This window comes from Muscardinus avellanarius, assembly GCF_963383645.1.
Source record: "Muscardinus avellanarius genome assembly, chromosome: 10".
NCBI lineage: Eukaryota > Metazoa > Chordata > Mammalia > Rodentia > Gliridae > Muscardinus > Muscardinus avellanarius.
In genome coordinates this window covers 76,781,054-76,799,055 of record NC_137796.1, presented here as the reverse complement: position 1 = coordinate 76,799,055, position 18,002 = coordinate 76,781,054, and the positions used below count along the sequence as shown (strand labels likewise).

General features: G+C 42.9%; 1 protein-coding gene across 4 annotated transcripts in view; it reads right to left on the bottom strand.

Moving 5' to 3' along the window:
* TRRAP (transformation/transcription domain associated protein) overlaps positions 1 to 18,002 on the bottom strand; it is a gene marked incomplete at both ends in the record, with an annotated part of 131,090 nt that overhangs the window by 87,764 nt on the left and 25,324 nt on the right. For 3 of the 4 annotated variants that reach the window (XM_080702487.1, XM_080702488.1, XM_080702490.1), the window contains 11 exons: positions 351 to 550; positions 3,220 to 3,371; positions 4,855 to 5,055; positions 5,486 to 5,742; positions 7,902 to 8,067; positions 12,036 to 12,227; positions 12,834 to 13,028; positions 13,575 to 13,672; positions 13,761 to 14,127; positions 14,838 to 15,072; positions 17,406 to 17,484. In XM_080702487.1, coding sequence (XP_080558613.1) covers positions 351 to 550; positions 3,220 to 3,371; positions 4,855 to 5,055; positions 5,486 to 5,742; positions 7,902 to 8,067; positions 12,036 to 12,227; positions 12,834 to 13,028; positions 13,575 to 13,672; positions 13,761 to 14,127; positions 14,838 to 15,072; positions 17,406 to 17,484 — 2,142 coding nt within the window. The remainder of the gene's footprint in view (positions 1 to 350; positions 551 to 3,219; positions 3,372 to 4,854; positions 5,056 to 5,485; positions 5,743 to 7,901; positions 8,068 to 12,035; positions 12,228 to 12,833; positions 13,029 to 13,574; positions 13,673 to 13,760; positions 14,128 to 14,837; positions 15,073 to 17,405; positions 17,485 to 18,002) is intronic. The other variant, XM_080702489.1, reaches the window with a different exon arrangement.

The window sequence follows — 18,002 nt, the reverse complement described above, 5'->3', positions numbered from 1 at the left end:
AAAAGGTCAGCCAGGCGTGGTGGCGTACCCTTGTAATCATAGCATTTGGGAGGCTGAGACAGAAGGATCTTAGTTCATGGCCAGCCTCAGCTATGTGAGGGCCTTTGTAACTCAGTGAGACCCTGTTTCAAAAATAAAGAATAAAAAATAGGGCTTGGGGTGTAGCATGGAGCTAGAATGTCCCTGGGTTTCACCCCCAATACCCCCCCCACACACACACACAAAAAAAAGTCAATCAGCCACTCAGCTTGTTTGAAACCTTAATTTCAAACAAGATGTCCTGACCAAGTTTCCAAGGCACATAAAGGGAAATAAATGCTTCTTCCACCCAAATAGCTGCCCAGACTCACCGCACTGCTGGGCCACTGCTACCATGGTGTAGTGGCGTATCAAGCTAGCTACGAAGGGCAGGGCACTGGGCCGCAGGTCTTTGATGACGGCAGACATGAATGCCCCCGTCAGAGCCTGCTCAAATGTTTTTCGGGCTGGAGTGTCTTGAGCTTTGTAGCGATGTGAGATGATGACATTGGGGATGGTCTTTTCTGTAAAGCTGAAAGACAAAATTAAGTCCAGTATCAGAACACTATCCTAGCTCCTGAGCTGAATCTACCAATTTGACCTGCTCATTTTCCTCACCTAACTCTAGGTGAGTTAACTGCTCTGCTTTAATTTCAGCAGCGCCTGAAATCAAATGTGAACTACATTATCAGTATTTATATTTAGTCAGTGTTTCAAGAGACACCAAATATATTCTACCTAGTATGAGAGTAGGTAACTAAATCAGAGCCAAATTATAAAATGCTGACATATTCAGTACTTCCATCATTATTTTCTATTTTTAAAAAGTCAATGTTTAGCCAGGCGTGGTAGGGCACACGAGCAATCCCAGTACTTGGGAGGCTGAGACAAGAGGATTGCAGGTTGGTGGCTAGCCTCTGCTACTTAGTGAGGCCCTCCACAACTTAGTAAGACCTTTAAATAAAGAATAAAAAACTAAGTCTGAAGCCGGGTGTGGTGGCGCACGCTTGTAATCCCCATGCTTGGGAGGCAGAGACAGGAGGATCATGCAGGTTCGAAGCCAGCCGTGCTGGCTTAAGAGACCCTGTTTCCAAAGAAAAATATAAAATAGGTCTGGGAATATAGCCCGGAGGTAGAAAGGTTCCCAGGAACCCCAGTACCACCAAAAAAATAAACAACAAAAAAAAAAAAAAAAAAAAACTAAGTCCAGGGATAGAGTTTGGAGGTAGAATGCCCTTGGGTTCAATCTCTAATACCACACCAAAAAAAAAAAAAAAAAAAAAAAGAATAAAAAAAGAAAAGCAATGTTTGGTTTTGGTCATTTATAATTAAAAAAGCCAAATCCTAGCCAGGCATGGTGGCAGACCCTTGTGATTCCAGTATTTGGGAGGCTGAGACAGGAGGATCACATTTCATGGCCAGCCTTCAGCTACCTAGTGAGGCTCTCTGCAACTCAGTGAGACCCTGTTTCAAAATAAAAAATAAGGCAGGGCTGGGGGTGTAGCTCAGATGGTTAAAAGAAACAAAAAACCACTTTGTAATCACTGTAATAGTAACTGAGCAGAGAGGAATCATCCTAAACGCTATCTATAACCAGTAGGTAAAAGTCTGATGAGAAACAGGTTACTTAACATTATCTCAACATCTCTCCCCACAATTATGTAGAAAGTAGAAGAATAAAATGATAACCTGACAGTGAGAGGAGATAACCTGGGAGATAACCATGCTCGCCAGTGAGACAGCCGGCACGGAATGGCAGAATGTGTGAGAACACTCCTGTGGGATTCCTATTAGACACACACACCTGACTCCAACAGTGAAGAAACAGACAGCCCCATAAGGGAATACTGTACAAAACAGTGGCCTGTACCTCTCAAAACATCAGTGTCATAAAGGTCTGGGAAAAGCCAAACAGCATTTCTAGATATGTTTCTATGGGTTTATGAATTTCATTGAAATTTTAAAATTCACTGGGAAAGTTGCCCACAAAATCCTATTATTTGTGCACCTCATGTCTGAGACATCTACGGCGTGGTCACCTTCTCGAAACTGATGACACCAAGACTGCGCCCCTTCCCTTTTCACCAGCTCTCAAAGGTCCTCAGCCGTTACATCTTTCCCTTCTGAGGGGACTTCAAGTAAGCTATGCCACTTCACTCCATCCTCTGTGTCTCCTTTACTCTTTTGAATTTTCCGTATTTTCCGCTTTCTGCACATATCCCAGGTATTTTACTTCTTATCTAAATTATCCTCACTCTCCTAATTTGCTTGGGCAATTTCTATAGGTCTCCTTTTCTTGGAAGCATTTTTAAGTTGGTCTTTTATTATTTTCAATACCTCAAGCGTAGTTACAACCTAGTTCTGATTACACTAATCTCTGAAGTCCTGGCAGGTCTACTTCTACTTTCTTTTGTGCTTTTTGGCTCTTACTCACTCTGTCCTATTTCCTTGTGTGCTTGCTCTTCGATGCCCTTTAAACCTTCTAGATACTCGGTGTTACTTTTGTTGCTATAAGAAATGTGAAAATATATGGGAAAAATCTTTCCTGAAACTTGTAACACAGAAAAACAATGCACATCCATCATCTCAAAAGGACTTCACATGAGCCAAACACAGCCAGGACAGTGGCACACACCTGTCATCCCTGCTGCTCGCAGAACTGCCAAATTTGAGGCCAGCCTCAGCAAATTAGCAATACCCTGTCTCAAAATAAAAGTGGCTGGGGATACAGCTCAGTGGTAGAGTGATACTCAGTTCAATCCCCTGTGCCGCAAAAATAGATAAAATTTAAAAATAAAGGCTGAAGCAATAAGGGCAAAATACAAACATTAGAACAAGGCTTTGGAGCAAGTTCACTGTGAACTGGGGAAGTAGAAAATCTGCTGAATGTTTTTCATACGATAGGTGCTATGGACACAATGGTGAACCAAAGGGAGGGAAAAGGGACCCTTGGTTTCCTGATGTCAGTCACACCAATGGAGGAGGCAACAAGACACACAACAAAGGTGGATTACAACTGAGATCAACTGCTATTCCCAAGGTCTCATTTTCTCTAGAGGTGAAAAACATTGCCAGGTAAGTAACGTGTCGCCTTCCTGACTTGAAGGAGCAAGGTTCCAACACTGAGAAACCTGGGAGTCCCCTTCTCCCAAACCTCTGCAGCCAGAGATCTCAGTCACAGAAAATGACAGGACCACATACTTGGGGTGTGCGAGGAGCTGGTAGAGAGAGTGCTTATTGTCCTCCAGGCTCATCATGGCCACCAGGAAGCACTTGATCACCTCCCACGCCTGTCTCCGGTAGTAGGGCTCCGTGTTGGCACTTTTCAGGCAGTCCAGGGCAGTTTCAATGGCCTATGACAAAAAGGCACAAAAACTATGATTCATACTGAAATTGCCTGATTTTGAAAAGTTTTCAGTGAAACCACTTGGCAGGACCCGAAAGAACCTTAGTGCTTATTTTCTTTGGAGGAGAGCACTGTGGGCCAGTATAGCCTAACAATCACTAGCCAAATAAAAGCTCTGAAAAAGGGAGTAGAGGTACCATGAAATAAAGAGGTGCATAGTTCAAATTAAAGTTTAGAGTTTACATTTACTCTGCCTCATGGTGGAGTTTAATGACTTCATGTTTATCCTGATGTGGTTGGGCAGGCCTATAAATCTCAGTACTTGGGAAGCTGAGATAGGAGGATCAGAGGTTCTAGGCCAAAGTTGCAAGACTATTTCAAAATAAAATAAAAAATAAAATAGGGCCATGGGTGTGGCTCGGAGATAGAATGCTGGTAGGTTCTGTCCACATTACCACTACTACTACTACTACTACAACTAATAATAATAATAATAATCATAATCATAATCATTATTAGTTCATGTTTAAACAGCTAATGGGGAGAGTCCAGAAAGCTTGGGCAGCTTCTCATGGCCCACTTCCTAGGTTAAACTAGAGTCTGTGTCATCTACATATCATGGAGGTCTTAAGGAGAATTGTGAACTTTCAGCAGACTCTAGAATTTCCTATATCTAAGTTCAAACCTGGATTTCCTAAAAAAAAGTTTACATCAATTTTTTTCCCTCAGAAAACCTATACACACATATACATGCATACGGTTTTTACTCTAATTCACTTCAATTACCTTGTCTAGGAAGATGGGAGAGGCATAACCACATAAAATAATTTGAAGCCTTTAACAGGTAAGACATTAACTTAGGATAGCCATGAAATGTAGAGCCAGGAAGGAGAGAGTGGCTGTGTTTGCACATAGCACGGGAGAAAACTATGCCATGGGGGCGACACGGATGACAGACAAGAATGGAACCAACTTGGGTTCTCAATGACACTTGAAATAAAGCCTGTTAGGATCAAAATAGACCAAGAGTTCAAGAGTGAAATGGGTCGGGCATCACCTCTTGGTCAGGAAGGATGAAAACTTTTAAGAATCTCAAAGTTCTCAGGGCAACAAACTTCCACTGACCTCCTAAAACCCCCTCACCAATCAAGTCATCACCACATAAATCTTGCTCTACTCCAAGTTAGAAATTCCCTCCCCCTAGCCGGGTGTGGTGGCGCACGCTTGCAATCCCAGCATTCGGGAGGCTGAGACAGGAGGATCGCGACGGACAGCCTCAGCTACTTAGTGAGGTCCCCTGCAACTCAGTGAGACCCCGTTTCAAAATAAAGAATAAAAAAAATAGGGCAGTGTAGCTCGGAGGTTGAATGCCCCTGGGTTCCATCCCCAGACCCCTCCCCGCAAAGCATATCGTATTTATATATTTTAGTATCATTCAACATTCTTAAAATAAAACAGTATCTTTGCAAAACTCACAAATCCAACTTTACCTTCTCCATTGGGAGCTGAAGAGATGCTTTGCAATCAGAAAACTCCACAGTGATGCTGGGGCCCTGAACTTCAGTCACAACATAGTGCAGCTTCTGGGATTCTTTTAACATCTTCCTGTTACTGCCACCGAATTTACCAAGTACACGGTAAGCCACGTGGGAGATGCTATCAGCGGGATTTCGTAAAGTGCGCCATAAAGCCTAGAACCAACATGCTTTCATGAAATCCTTTCAAGGTAACAGGATGACACAACTCAAAATTGACAATTCTTCCTGCCTCTGTCTCCCAAGTATGGCTCCTCCTTCTTGGGAGAAACCAATGTTATTAATCTTGTATGTCCTCCTAGGAAATTTTATGTCTTCACAAAAACTACCCATATAAATGCACTCCTGAGATCCTGCACACTAAAGGCAGCATAGTACAAATACACGGAGCTCGAGAGCAAGACGGTGAGGTGACAAATCATCAGGCATGAAGCGGGGCAGGAGGAACACAGGGGCAAAGAGCCATCTATGAGTACAAAGAGCCATCTATGAGTACAGAGAGCCCAGTGACGGAATAACCCTCAGCTGGAAGTGAAGACGTGAGGCTCTGGCGCCCCTGCTGGTGCTGAGATGAAGGTGGACTTACCTGCATGAGTTCAGCTCGCACAGGCTGAATGTGATCATAAAGGAAATCGGGCTGCAGGTTGTCCACACACAACTCCAGGGTCCTCAGGCCTTGGCTGACCAATGTCTGAGACCCATTGAGTGCAGACACCAGAGGATCCATCAGCATGGGCAGATAGGGCAAGAGAGAGCTCAGTCGTACAGGTACTGTGAGACACAGCTCCACAAAGAGGTCCTTCATGTGCTGCTTATGCAGGCCGCTCTGCAACATGTTCAGTCCTGAAAACAGCAAAGGTTTGAGGCCATCAGAGGGGAACATCACATCCCATAAACATGCCAAGGTCAGCTGTACAGAAATCACTGGTCCACCATTCATTGCAAACACTGGGGCTATAAGAAGACTTCATGCCCTTATAATATATTGCATAGAGCTGGGCGTGGTGGCACACACTTGGAATCCCAGTAAGTTAAGAGGCTGAGGCAGGTTCACGGCCATCCTCAGCAACAACTTAGTGAGACCCTGTTTCCAAAGAAAAGAATAAAATAGGTCTTAGGGTACAGCTCGAAGGTAGAACGCCCCTGGGTTCCATACCCAATACCACCAAAAAAATAAATGAATAAAAAATAATATACTCCATTAGTTAAATATGCTCTTCACAGCATTTATGGTCTCTTTTGTGGTGGCAACAAAAGCTATACTTGCTGTAAATTATATAATGTCCTTATAATAACGTAAATCATATTATATTATATTATATATAAACCCAATTTGAAGTCACAGACTCCAGCATGTTGTGTTCATCTTATTTGAGGATTACATTTTTTTAGGCTTCCAGCAGATCACTGTTAAGGTCTGTTTTCTGAACATTTTTTTAAATCTACTTTTATTACAAAAGAAGAGCCTCCTGCTTACAAAGTCAATCTCCCCACCCTTGACCAGCATTATCAAATACTTGACTAAGTTCCTTTCTAACTGAGACCTTCTTAAGAGAACCAAGTGACTAGCTAGAAGAGAGAAGCTTGTAACAAACAATAAATTCAAAACCAGTGTGCCCCAGGCGAGCAATAGGAAGAGGATGGGTGGAGTCAGCAGGGAAGGCACCAGAAGGGAGCAGCAGAACCCATTCGGAATGCAAAGGAGAAGCTGGCAAGAAGAGGGCAAAGCCAGGTTTCCAGAAGAGCAACAGTTTTAACAAAACTAGGAGGGGAGAAGCAAGCCTGGGGACAACAGAGTGCAGGAGGAGGAAATCGGGCTGAGCAGAACAAGGGCTGAGGCAGCGGGACGACTGACTGCAGAGAGGGACAGATATGGACAAGGAGCCTGATGATGGGCCACTTGAGGTGCCTCATCTGGAAGGCTTGTGACCGTGTTACATTCAGGATACACAAATAGGACCAAGTTGCCTCCTGGGTATTCTCTGTCATAAATGGCTTTTCTTAAGGAATCTGTAAAGAAAATCCATGAAAAGATCCATCCCTTTCCAAGAGCTTACCTTACAAAAAACAAAAATCTCTAAGATAGTGTTTCCAATCAGTTCATACTCCATAAAATTCAATGGGCCCATGATGCCTTTCTATATCTTAAAAACATTCCTAATTATACACAAATTATAGGATTCTGATTCTGCAAATCAGAAATACTTTAGGAAATATAAATTAGTCATAAGCCAATAAACCAGCTTTATAACTTGCCTTTTTTCTTTTTTTGAAATGGAGATTGAACCCAAGAGAATTCTACCTCTAAGCTACATCCCTAAATCCTATTATTTATTTATTTATTATAATTTTTTTTGTGGTACTGGGGGTAGAACCCAGAAACATTCTACCTTTGAGCTACACTCCCAGCCCAATTTTATTTCTTATTTGGAAACAGGGTCTTCCTAGGTTGATGAGAGTCTCACGACTTGCTAAGGCTGTCCTCAAACTGCAATCCTCCTATCTCAGCCTCCCAAGTAAAGGGATTACAAGCATGTGCCACTATGCCTGGCTTTATCTATTTCTGAAACAAGGTTTCTCTAAGCTGCTGAGGGCCTCACCAAGTTGATGAAGCTGGCCTCAAACCTGCAATTTTCCTGTCTCAACCTCCCAAGTACCGGGACACAGGTGTGTACCACTATACCTGGCTTGGCCTTTTTCTCTTTGAAATCACTTTTTTCTAGACCTGCTTACCAAACACCACAAAAATAACCTACAATCAGAACCAGGTAAGTAAAATCATCCAAAAATCACTCAGCCCTGAATAGGGAGTCGTTCCTGAACAGAGCTGTCATCTAAGCCCCATTGCCTTTAAAGAAAGGAAGGGAGACACGCACACAAATCCCACCACACATCCAGGAACCAGGACCTTCCCTGGTACACAGGTCAGACCCCAGAAACCAGGAAAGACAGACACATGGACACACATGAGAACAAGAGGCAACCTAAGCCGTTGCTCTAACCTTGCAGGAGGTTTGGGAGGAGAGGCAAAAATTCCTGATACAGGAGATCGTGGCTACCTCCGCCGATAGAACGGAACAGTGCCCGCAGCAGCAGGAAGTAGTTGTAGGGCTCCTTGGCAGTCTGCGCAAGCTCCATGGAGCTGTTCACAATCTTGTGCAGGTGAGGCTGTGGTGGAGAGAAGGCCGATTAGTGAGCTCTGCATGAGGAGAGTCGACACACTCCACAGTTGGGCTACTGCATAACAGCGCCCAACAGCAGCAAGAGGTGAGTCAAAGGGTTGTTTGACAAAAGAAAAGACAGAAGAACTTCCCAACTTTCATTTGCCTCAAATTAGATTTCTTAGAGTATACAGTGTTTCTCCCCAGTTTGGCTGTGACAGAGCACTTAGTGTGTTCCTATGTTACCTCGTGGTCACATGACATTGGATAGATAACACTGAGTAAGAACTCGAGGGTCTGCTAACTGCACTTCTTGTGGATCTGGTCGCCACTTTACAGGAAGAACAGTCACATGAGAATACAAGCAGCTCACTTCCTGTAACACTAAATGCAAAAAGTACCCCAAAGAAATGGAAAGGTCAACAATCAAATAAGACAAATGCAAAATATGAAAAGCCTCAGAAGACATGGGGGTTTGGAAGACTTCATTGAAACATGTGATCATATGAATTTTCTTTAATTAACAAAAACACTTTATAGCCAGCCGTGGCGGTACACACCTATAATCTATTATTACTTAGGAGGCTGAGACAGGAAGATCACAGGTTTGAGGACAGCCTCAGCAAGTAGTTAGATTCCCATCAACTTAGCAAGACTCTGTTACAAAAAAAAAATAAAATAGAGCTGGGGGTTTAGCTCGGAAGTAGAATGCCCCTGGGTTCAATCTCCCATACCATACATACATACATACACACACACACTAAACCACACTTTATTAGCTTGTTAAGTAACTTTACTTATTTTGTGGTGCTAGATATTGAACACAGGGATATTCTATCCCTGAGCCATACCTAGCAGCCTTTCTTACGTTTTCTTTGGAAACAGGGTGTCAATGAGTCACTAAGTTGCTGAGGCTCGCTTCAAGCCTGCGATCCTCCTGTCTCAGCCTCCCAAGTAACAGGATTACAGGGTGCACCACCACATCCGGCTTTACAAGTAACTGTGACCAATATGCTAAATCAGATGACCTTTTTATTTTATACTTCAAATCTAGCTTTTGACATGTCATAGGCAAAGTTTAACATTAAATCTTTGTGCACACACGCAAAGATCTTAAGTGAGCTGAGCCTAAAGAAAAGATCACTTAAGACTGGTTTGGGAGCCGGGCATGGTGGCGCACGCTTGTGATCCCAGTACTTGGGAGGCTGAGACAGGAGGATCGCAGGTTCTCAGCCAGTGAGACTCTCAGCAACTTAGTGAGACCTGTTTCCAAATAAGAAATAAAATAGGTCTGGTGTATAGCCCAGAAGTAGAGTGCCTCTGGATTTCATCCCTAGTACCACAAAAAAAAAAGTGAACTATAATCATCACTGATACAATCACAAACTTCATATGGCATATTTATTTTACAGAATAAACCAACTATGTATATTATTCTTGACCAAATGTTTCATTAAGTGCTTCATTAAATCCTTGAATATGCCAGGCGTGGTGGCGCACGCTTGTAATCCCCGTGCTTGGGAGGCTGAGACAGGAGGATCGCACGGGTTCGAAGCCAGCCTCAGCTACTTAGTGAGGCTCTCAGCAACTTAGTGAGACCCTGTTCCCAAATAAAATATAAAATAGGTCTAGGAGTAGAGCCCAGAGGTAGAAAGCCCCTGGGTTCCACCCCCAGTACCACCACAAAATAAAATAAATAAATAAATCCTTGAATATTTTTCCCACACAAAACTCAACATTCTACATTAGGTGTCCTATTAAGTATGATTCTGGGATTTTTGGTTGTTTGTCTGTATAGTTATATGTAAGGCAAAAATTGAAATATTTGAAGATAATTAAAAAGATTACAATTGAATACTGTATATCTACATTTTCTTGAGTATTTTCCTTTTATATTAACACAAAATTAACAATGACAGTGTTGATAACTAATTAATGGGAAAAAACAAAACAAAAAAACAAGGAAATCATCACCTTAAAGCAAATTATTGGCACTTTATATATGTTTAGTGAGCTTTTTATTCTCAAAATTTCCGCAAAAGAAAATATCACTCTGCAGCAGACACATTGGTAATAATATTCAACTTTCTATAGGAACTAAGACATGCTGCCTTTAGTGAAAGAGAATGCTTCGATTTAAGGTTTTGCCTGCCACCTGCTGTTTCAGTGGGCAATATTGTCAAAAACAGGCCTTAGCATTTGCAAGAATAAAATAACTGACAAGACCCATTGAATAGGGTTACTCATCTTTAAAAAATGAGTGATGAGCCAGGCGTGGCGGCGCACGCTTGTAATCCCACCATTTGGGAGGCTGAGATAGGAGAATCGTGGTTCGAGGACAGCCTCAGCTACTTATTGAGGCTCTTGGCAACTAAGTGAGATGCTGTTTCAAAATAAATAATAAAAAACAGGGGCTAGGGTGTAGCTTGAAGATAGAATGACCCTGGGTTCCATCCCTAGCACTGGAGCTGGGCATGGTGGCGCACGCTTGTAATCCCAGTACTTGGGAGACTGAACTGAGACTGGAGAACTGCGCAGGTTCAAAGCCAGACTCAGCTACTTAGTGAGGCTCTCAGCAACTTAGTGAGACCCCATTTCCAAATAAAATATAAAATAGGTCTGAGAGTATAGTCTGAAGGTAGAAATCCCCTAGGTACCATCCCCAGTACCATACAAAAACAGAGTGATGAAGCCGGGCATTGCATGCTTGTAATCCCAGCATTTGGGAGGCCGAGACAGGAGGATCACAGTTCATGGAAAGTCTGAGTTACTGAATGAGGCTCTTGGCAACTCAGTGAGGCACTGTTTCAAACTAAAGAATAAAAAATAAGTCTAGGGTGGGGGTTGTAGCTTGGAGGTAGAATGCCCTTGGGTTCCATCCCCAGCATTGAAAAATAAAGAAGAAAAAAATAATAAAATAGGGCTGGGAATATAGGTCAGAGGTAGAATGCCCCTTGGGTTCCATTCCCAGTATTGCAAAAAAAAAAAAAAAAAAAAAAAAAAAAAAAATTATGAGAAGATCTTCTCTGAGAACAACGGTCCTGAAATGCATGGTTTACATATTGCCACAGAGAGATGAACAAAGAAGCAAAAACGCAAAAACCTGAATAACATAAAAGGTTTCTAATAAAACGAGAACCACTACACAGCAAACTGTCTAATCAGACTTGAGCTACACCAAGACATTTCCTTCTATATTCTTTTGTATCACTTAATTAAAAAAAAAAAAAAAAAGATGCTATGTGTGATGGTGCACACATACAATCCCAGTACTTGGAAGACAGACAGGAGGATCACAGGTTTGAGTCCAGCCTCAGCAATTGAGCAAAACTCTCTTTCAAAACAAAATAAGAGGCGGGCGTGGTGGCGCACGCTTATAATCCCAGCATTCGGGAGGCCGAGACCGGAGGATTGCAGTTCGGAGACAGCCTCAGCTACTTACTGAGGCCCTTTGTGACTTACTGAGACCCTGCTTCAAAATAAAGAATAAAAAACAGGGCAGTGGGTGTAGCTCGGAGGTCAAATGCTCCTTGGTTCCATCCCCAGACCCACAAATAAATAAATAAAACAGAAAAAGAGCCGAGGTGTAGCTTAAGAAGAAGAATGCCCCTGGGTTCAATCTCCTGCACCACAAAAATGAAAAAATGAAAGAAAAAAAAAAAAAGAATGATGCACTATTTTCCTTGTGTAATCTAGACCAAGAAACTGAGTTTAAAAACGAGAAGTAGTGGTAACACAGTTGCTTACCATAGGAGTTCTGGATTTTTCATATTAAGTCACCAGATAAATGAACTGAAACACCTTAAATATTTTTCACATCAGCCCTAATTTGCTGCAAGTCTTTGTCAATTCAAAAAGCACTTTACAGATATAAAGAGTCACTACAGTTCCTGCTCAAAAATGACAATTTTTAAAAAAAACAAAACTATGAAAGACCTTGAACATAGGTGCTACTTAGATCTAAATGAGCGCTACCTTCAGCATCTGCTCATTTTCAGCTGCGAAGAGGGAAACCGAGCCAAAGACCAACTTGAATAGCTTGAGGTATAGATTGGAGAGCTCCACATTGGATCCCATCTCCGGCAGGCGATCCAGGAGGTATTCCACCAGAATCGTAGCAAACAGAGCAGAGGTAGTAGGATTTGCCAAGAAGGAATTGGCAACAATCTGTCAAAACAGGAAATATGCATGACAAAAGTGATCCTTTCTCCAAAGCAGCTTTAAGACAAAGTAATGAGCTTTCCAAAAACACAAACCAAAGCTGTATGAGACTTGCCAAGAAACTAATTACCCATCAAAGGGAAACAAAGCAAACACCTTGCTAAGTCTTCAGACCATGTTCTACCTCACCCTCACCCTCACCCACCACCAAGAGCCTCAATGCTGGGAATGGAACCCAGGGCCACTCCTCCTCCATCCTGCACCCCCAACCCTTTTTGTTTTCTTTTATTTTGAAACTGGGTCTGAGTTTCTGAAGGTCTTTCTAAGTTGCTCAACCTCCCAAGTACTAGAATTATAGGACTGTGTCACCGTACCTGGCTCAAGAACCTACATTTAACATACATTTACTTTCCACTAATGAAGGTCCAAAGCATATGGATTTTTGGAAATTTTTCAATCATTATGACCTAATATTCCTCTGAACTTAGCTCTACATGCAATCCTTAGATATATTTTTTAAATCCTCAAAATAAATGAAATAAAAAGTACATAACACATAAGTTTTAAAGTAACAATGAAAGAATGTTAAAAAAAAAAAAAAAAGCTTTATACCTGAAGAGCATAGTTTTTTGAGATTCTTTCCACCATGTAAGGGACTGTAGTTTGAAATATTTCTTTAAATGTTAAGGGATTCATCATGGTGAAGACACCAGCAAAGTGCTCCAATACCTCCTTCTCTTCCTTCATTCTAACAGTCTGGCAGTTTGCTACTCGGATGTATGTTTGTCCATTTCCTGCTATCTGGACCTAATATAAAATAAAGAATAAAAAAATAGGGCTGGAGATGTCACGTGGAGGTAGAACGCTCCTGGGTTCCAGCCCCCATACCACAAAAAAAAAAAAAAAGAAAAAAAAAGAAAGAACCACCCATAGGCATCAAAACCGAACTCTCAACATATTCCATTACAAAATCACATCAGCTCCATACTTAAATGAGGGCACTTCAATTAGATAATAAGTATCCCCCCATTCTCTTTTCTAAGCTTAATTGTGGAAAATAAAAACAAAACAAAACCCCTTGCATAATTCAGACCAGGGGGAAAAAAATCAATCAACCTAAACTTTATGTTTCTATAAATTCCATTTTTACTATCCCCCTACCCACCCAAAAATGCATATATCTGGACTCCTATAAGAATTCCTACCAAAAATGCAATGCCTGATTGCACATCAAGGGCAAACCTGGGCAGTGCTGTGGACCATCCAAATAGTAGCAGGCCTCTCAAGACCCGCCATCCATCACCAGCGCCTCTAACCCTAAGAGGCGTCTTCCACCTGGAGGCACTTCCTTACCTGATAAATATCTAAGGCCTGCATTGCATACTTCACAAGTTTTATGTAAATCTGAGTTTCTTTGGGTTGTAACTGCTTGTTGGGAATGAACTGAGCTTCTGGAAAAGAGACAGCATATTAAGTCAACACGAATAAAACCCTCTATTAAAAATGTCACTTGTCTCAATAGCTTGTGAGCAGAATTACCACCAGGCGCTTTACACGATGTGATGCCCCACGTGATCGTCTTGACACCACAGACCAAGGTTTTCACCAGACTTCTGCAATCTGTGACCTGGAATGTCTGCTTGTCCTCCTTGTCCTTTTCTCCTTGCTTCTCAAAGGGAGGCACAGGGGCTGGGGTCACAGGGGTGGCAGGAGTGGGGGGCGGGGGTGGAGGCGGGGCGGGGGTGGGCACAGGGGCTGGAGAGGGAGCAGGGCCCGGGGCAGCAGGGGCAGTGGGCACTCCGGGCAGAGCTGCTTCCACAGCTCCGAGTTCAGACTGAGGCTTGCACTTCTTAAAAATGGCAGAGAGCTGGTACCGGGCAATGGTGTGGAACTTGAGAACAAAAACCTAACAGGAAGAGAAGCCAAGGTAAGACAAAATACATCAACAAGCCAAACAAACCTTCAGATGACCAAAAAGTAAGACGTAGTAAGTCCTACTGTTTGAGATCCTCACAAAAGAGGCGGAAGGCTGGTGATCTCTGAACTCTTCCTTTATGCCAGTTATAAAGGGTTGCGTCCCTGAATTGGTACCTCCATTTTACGTGGGAAGAGTTCGGGATGGGAAAGTAAGTAACTGTTACAAGGGGCAGGGCCCGGATTTGACCCAGCACTGCTGAACTTGTCCTTCCAGGGCTCATTCCCTTCCTTGGGAATCATCCTCTACCCCTCACCCAGGCACCCTCTGGGGTCTTCCAGAGATGTCCTCAGCTAAATTAAGCACTTGGCTACTATGCCTCCAAAAAAAATAACTCTTTCATTTCTTCTCAGATACTATGCGAAGAGCTTCATAAGGTGTGTTGCTTAGTTCTCTCAGCAATCCTAATCCTGTGAGGCAGATGCTATGATTACCTGTGATTAGTAGGAAATGCAGGCAGAGAAAAGCCCCTCACCAAGCACACACTGCTAGGGGAGGGAAGCTAGAACTTCAGGGCGCCCAACTCCAGGGACCTGGCAACAGGGCCAGCTCACAAACCTGCTAGTAAGGCACCGGGTTAAACTTAGCAGTGTGCAAGAGAAAGAGCACAGGGCAAGAGCTGCCCTCACTGGAACCAGTACCTCAAGCATCCGCATCAAGACATCCCTCCCGTTGCCACTCTCCTGCTCACTCTTGGAGCGGATGCAGTCTACCAGGTTCAGGAGGAGCTTGCAAGACATGGTCTGGATACTGCTGGGCAAGGACTCGTCGTCGATGTTCTTGGCAAAGAGCTGGACGGCAAGGGACAGGTCGCTGAGGGGCAGGTGCTGGCGAACATGGTGCACGAGGTCGGCCAGAGTGCTGTAGGCGAGGGGCCTGTGGGCAGAGACCTTCACTAGTGCGCATTCCCCCGTGGCCACCACACAGATCACTATCTGCCCCATAAACACCACCAATGAGATGACACTGGTAAGTGGGGCAGGTTTGTTTTTTGTTTTTTTTGTTTTTTGAGGAACTGGGAATTTAATCCGGGGGCATTCTACCTCTGAGCTATATTCCAGCCCTGTTCTTTATTCTTTATTTTGAAACAGACTCACTAAGTTCCACATGGCCTAAGTAACTGAGGCCGGCCCAAAGCCTATGACCCTCCTGCCTCAGCCTCCCAAGTAATGGGATTACAGATATGTGCCACCATGAATGGCTCGGGACAGATCTGGTACGGCCCCGTTCCCCCTTCACCTCTGTTACTCTCTCCCAGCTGCGTGACTGCAAAAGCTCAAGTCTTGTTTTGATGCTCAGCCACTTTCCAAGTTAGAAGGTAACACTTATGTACGTCATAAAGCTCCTGACAGATCTGGTGTCTGTGACTAACCCAAACAGAAGTCATCACCAGCTTGATCATGTACTAAATGGGCTTTATTGATCAAAAATAAATAATCTATGTGAATTAATTCTTACATATTATGACCATTTTCTAAAACCACAATAATAATGTTCAGGCTATTAGTTCTTCACTCACTAAACATGTGGCCATGCGTCACATGCCGGACGAGGCACTAGGGATATACAGACACCCGAGCAAATACAGCCCCTGCCCCATGCAGCTTATTCTCTCAAGGGCAGCAGACAAGGAAAGAAATAAACTGTACACACCGAGACTTGAGAAGGATCAGTGAGGGAACTATTCTTAGGGTACCAGGGAGGGTGCTTCTGAGGTGACACTAAAGCTGAGACATTAAGGACAAGAGGTCTTAATGCAAAAAAACAGAAAAATTTCCAGATGGAGGGAACCGGGAACACAAAGCCAAGGAGGAAACTGCCATCGAACAGGCCAGGGAGGGACAACAAGCCCAGAGTTCTAAGACAGCGGGCAAGCCAGGAATGTGGCGCACGCTTGTAATCCCGGCTCTTGGGAGGCTGAGACAGGAGGATCACAGGTTTGTAGCCAGCCTCAGCTACTTGTGAGGCTCTCGGCAACTTAGTGAGACCCTATTTCAAAATAAAGAATAAAAACATAGGGCTGGGGATGTAGCTCTGAAGTAGAATGCCTTTGGGTCATATCCGTGGTCACTCACACACACACACGCACGCACGCACGTACACACGCATGCACGCAAAAAAAAAGTATATATATATATATATAGTGGGCAGAGGCAAATCATTCAGAGACTTGTGCTATGGCCCAAATTTTGGGCTTTGCCTAAGGACAAGAAAAAGTCATTAGAGATTTCATGCAGAAGTAATATGACCTCATGCCCAATTCCAGGCAGGGGCAATCCCAAATTATAAAAGAATGCCTTACTTATTTAATATCTTGTAACAATACTTTACATAAAAATAGTACGCAGTCTATACCATATTCAAAGTGTCCTGTACATTTTTTTTTTTTTTTTTTTTTTTTTGGTGGCACTGGGGTTCCTGGAAGCCCTTCTACCTCCGGGCTACACTCCCAGACCTATTTTCTATACTTTTTCATATGGAAACAGGGTCTCTTGCTGGCTTTGAACCTGCACGATCCTCCTGTCTCCGCCTCCCAAGTGCAGGAATTACAAGCGTGCGCCACCACGCCCAGCGTCCTGTACATTTTTTAAAGATTCATCACACTTCTCTTACAGAAGATAAAAAATAATATTGACTCATTTTACATTGTAAAGATGATTATTAATTTTCTCCTTTAGAAACAGTAATCATTTTCTTCCTTAGAAACAGTAACTATTACCAAACCACAATTATTTTTCAAGGGTAAGAAATAACATTGTATACATGTATCAAATAACACAGAGTAACCCACAATTTTATTTTCATTTATCAGATACTTAAAAATAAAAATTTAATTTTTTAAAAATGTGTAAGAAACAAAGACTAGAAGAGAAATACATCAAAATATTCCATGTGCAGAACCAAAGATTTTGTTTCCTTCACTTGGTAGGTTATCAAATTAACGATATTACACACACACACACACACACACACACACACACACACACACACGTGAAGTTCTATCTGCAATTTAAAGCCGGATGACTACTATGATTTCTTCCTTTAAGCCACGCACAAAAAGCAACCTAAGAGCTTTCCAAAATTTCCTGCTACTCTAAATCTAGCAAGTCAAGACCCAACAGCCTACCTATGTTACAACACTCACAACCACTAAGCACCAGGAACCCTAGCATTAAAACCAACCAGAAGTTACAGTTCTAATCTCATACCTTAGGGTCTCTCGAGCAGTATATCCTGAGCCGATTAGTATGGATTCATCAAACAGCTTGTCCATGCAAGGAATGAACTCTAGAAAACAAATGTGCATTGCATATGTCACCAGCAAGACCCATCGCACATTCAGTCATTTAACAGTGCTTTCACAGCAGCCAGTCAGCAGCCTCTTATGCAATCCAGACTTGGGAAGGGACATGGAGGAGACCAGAAAGGCACAAGTGCCATCCGAGGTGAAGGCACTGGATCTGCTGGGCCACACGCGTCACCCATCTCCAAAAATGTAGTAAGGGTCATGTTCAGTGTCAGAGATAGACTAAGGATAAATTTAAAAAAAAAAAAAAAAAAAACACTTAAAAGTACGCAAGTGTATTTATGTCACGTGTGTTTTACTGGGATTTGAACCCAGGGGCATTATACCTCCATGCTACACCCCCAGCCCTATTTTTTATTCTTTATTTTGAAACAGGGTCTCACTAAGTTGCAGAGGGCCTAAGTAGCTGAGGCTGGCCATAAACCTGGATCCTCCTGTCTCAGCCTCCTAAATACTGGGATTACAAGTGTGAGGTGCCACATCTGCCTCTGAATTTTTT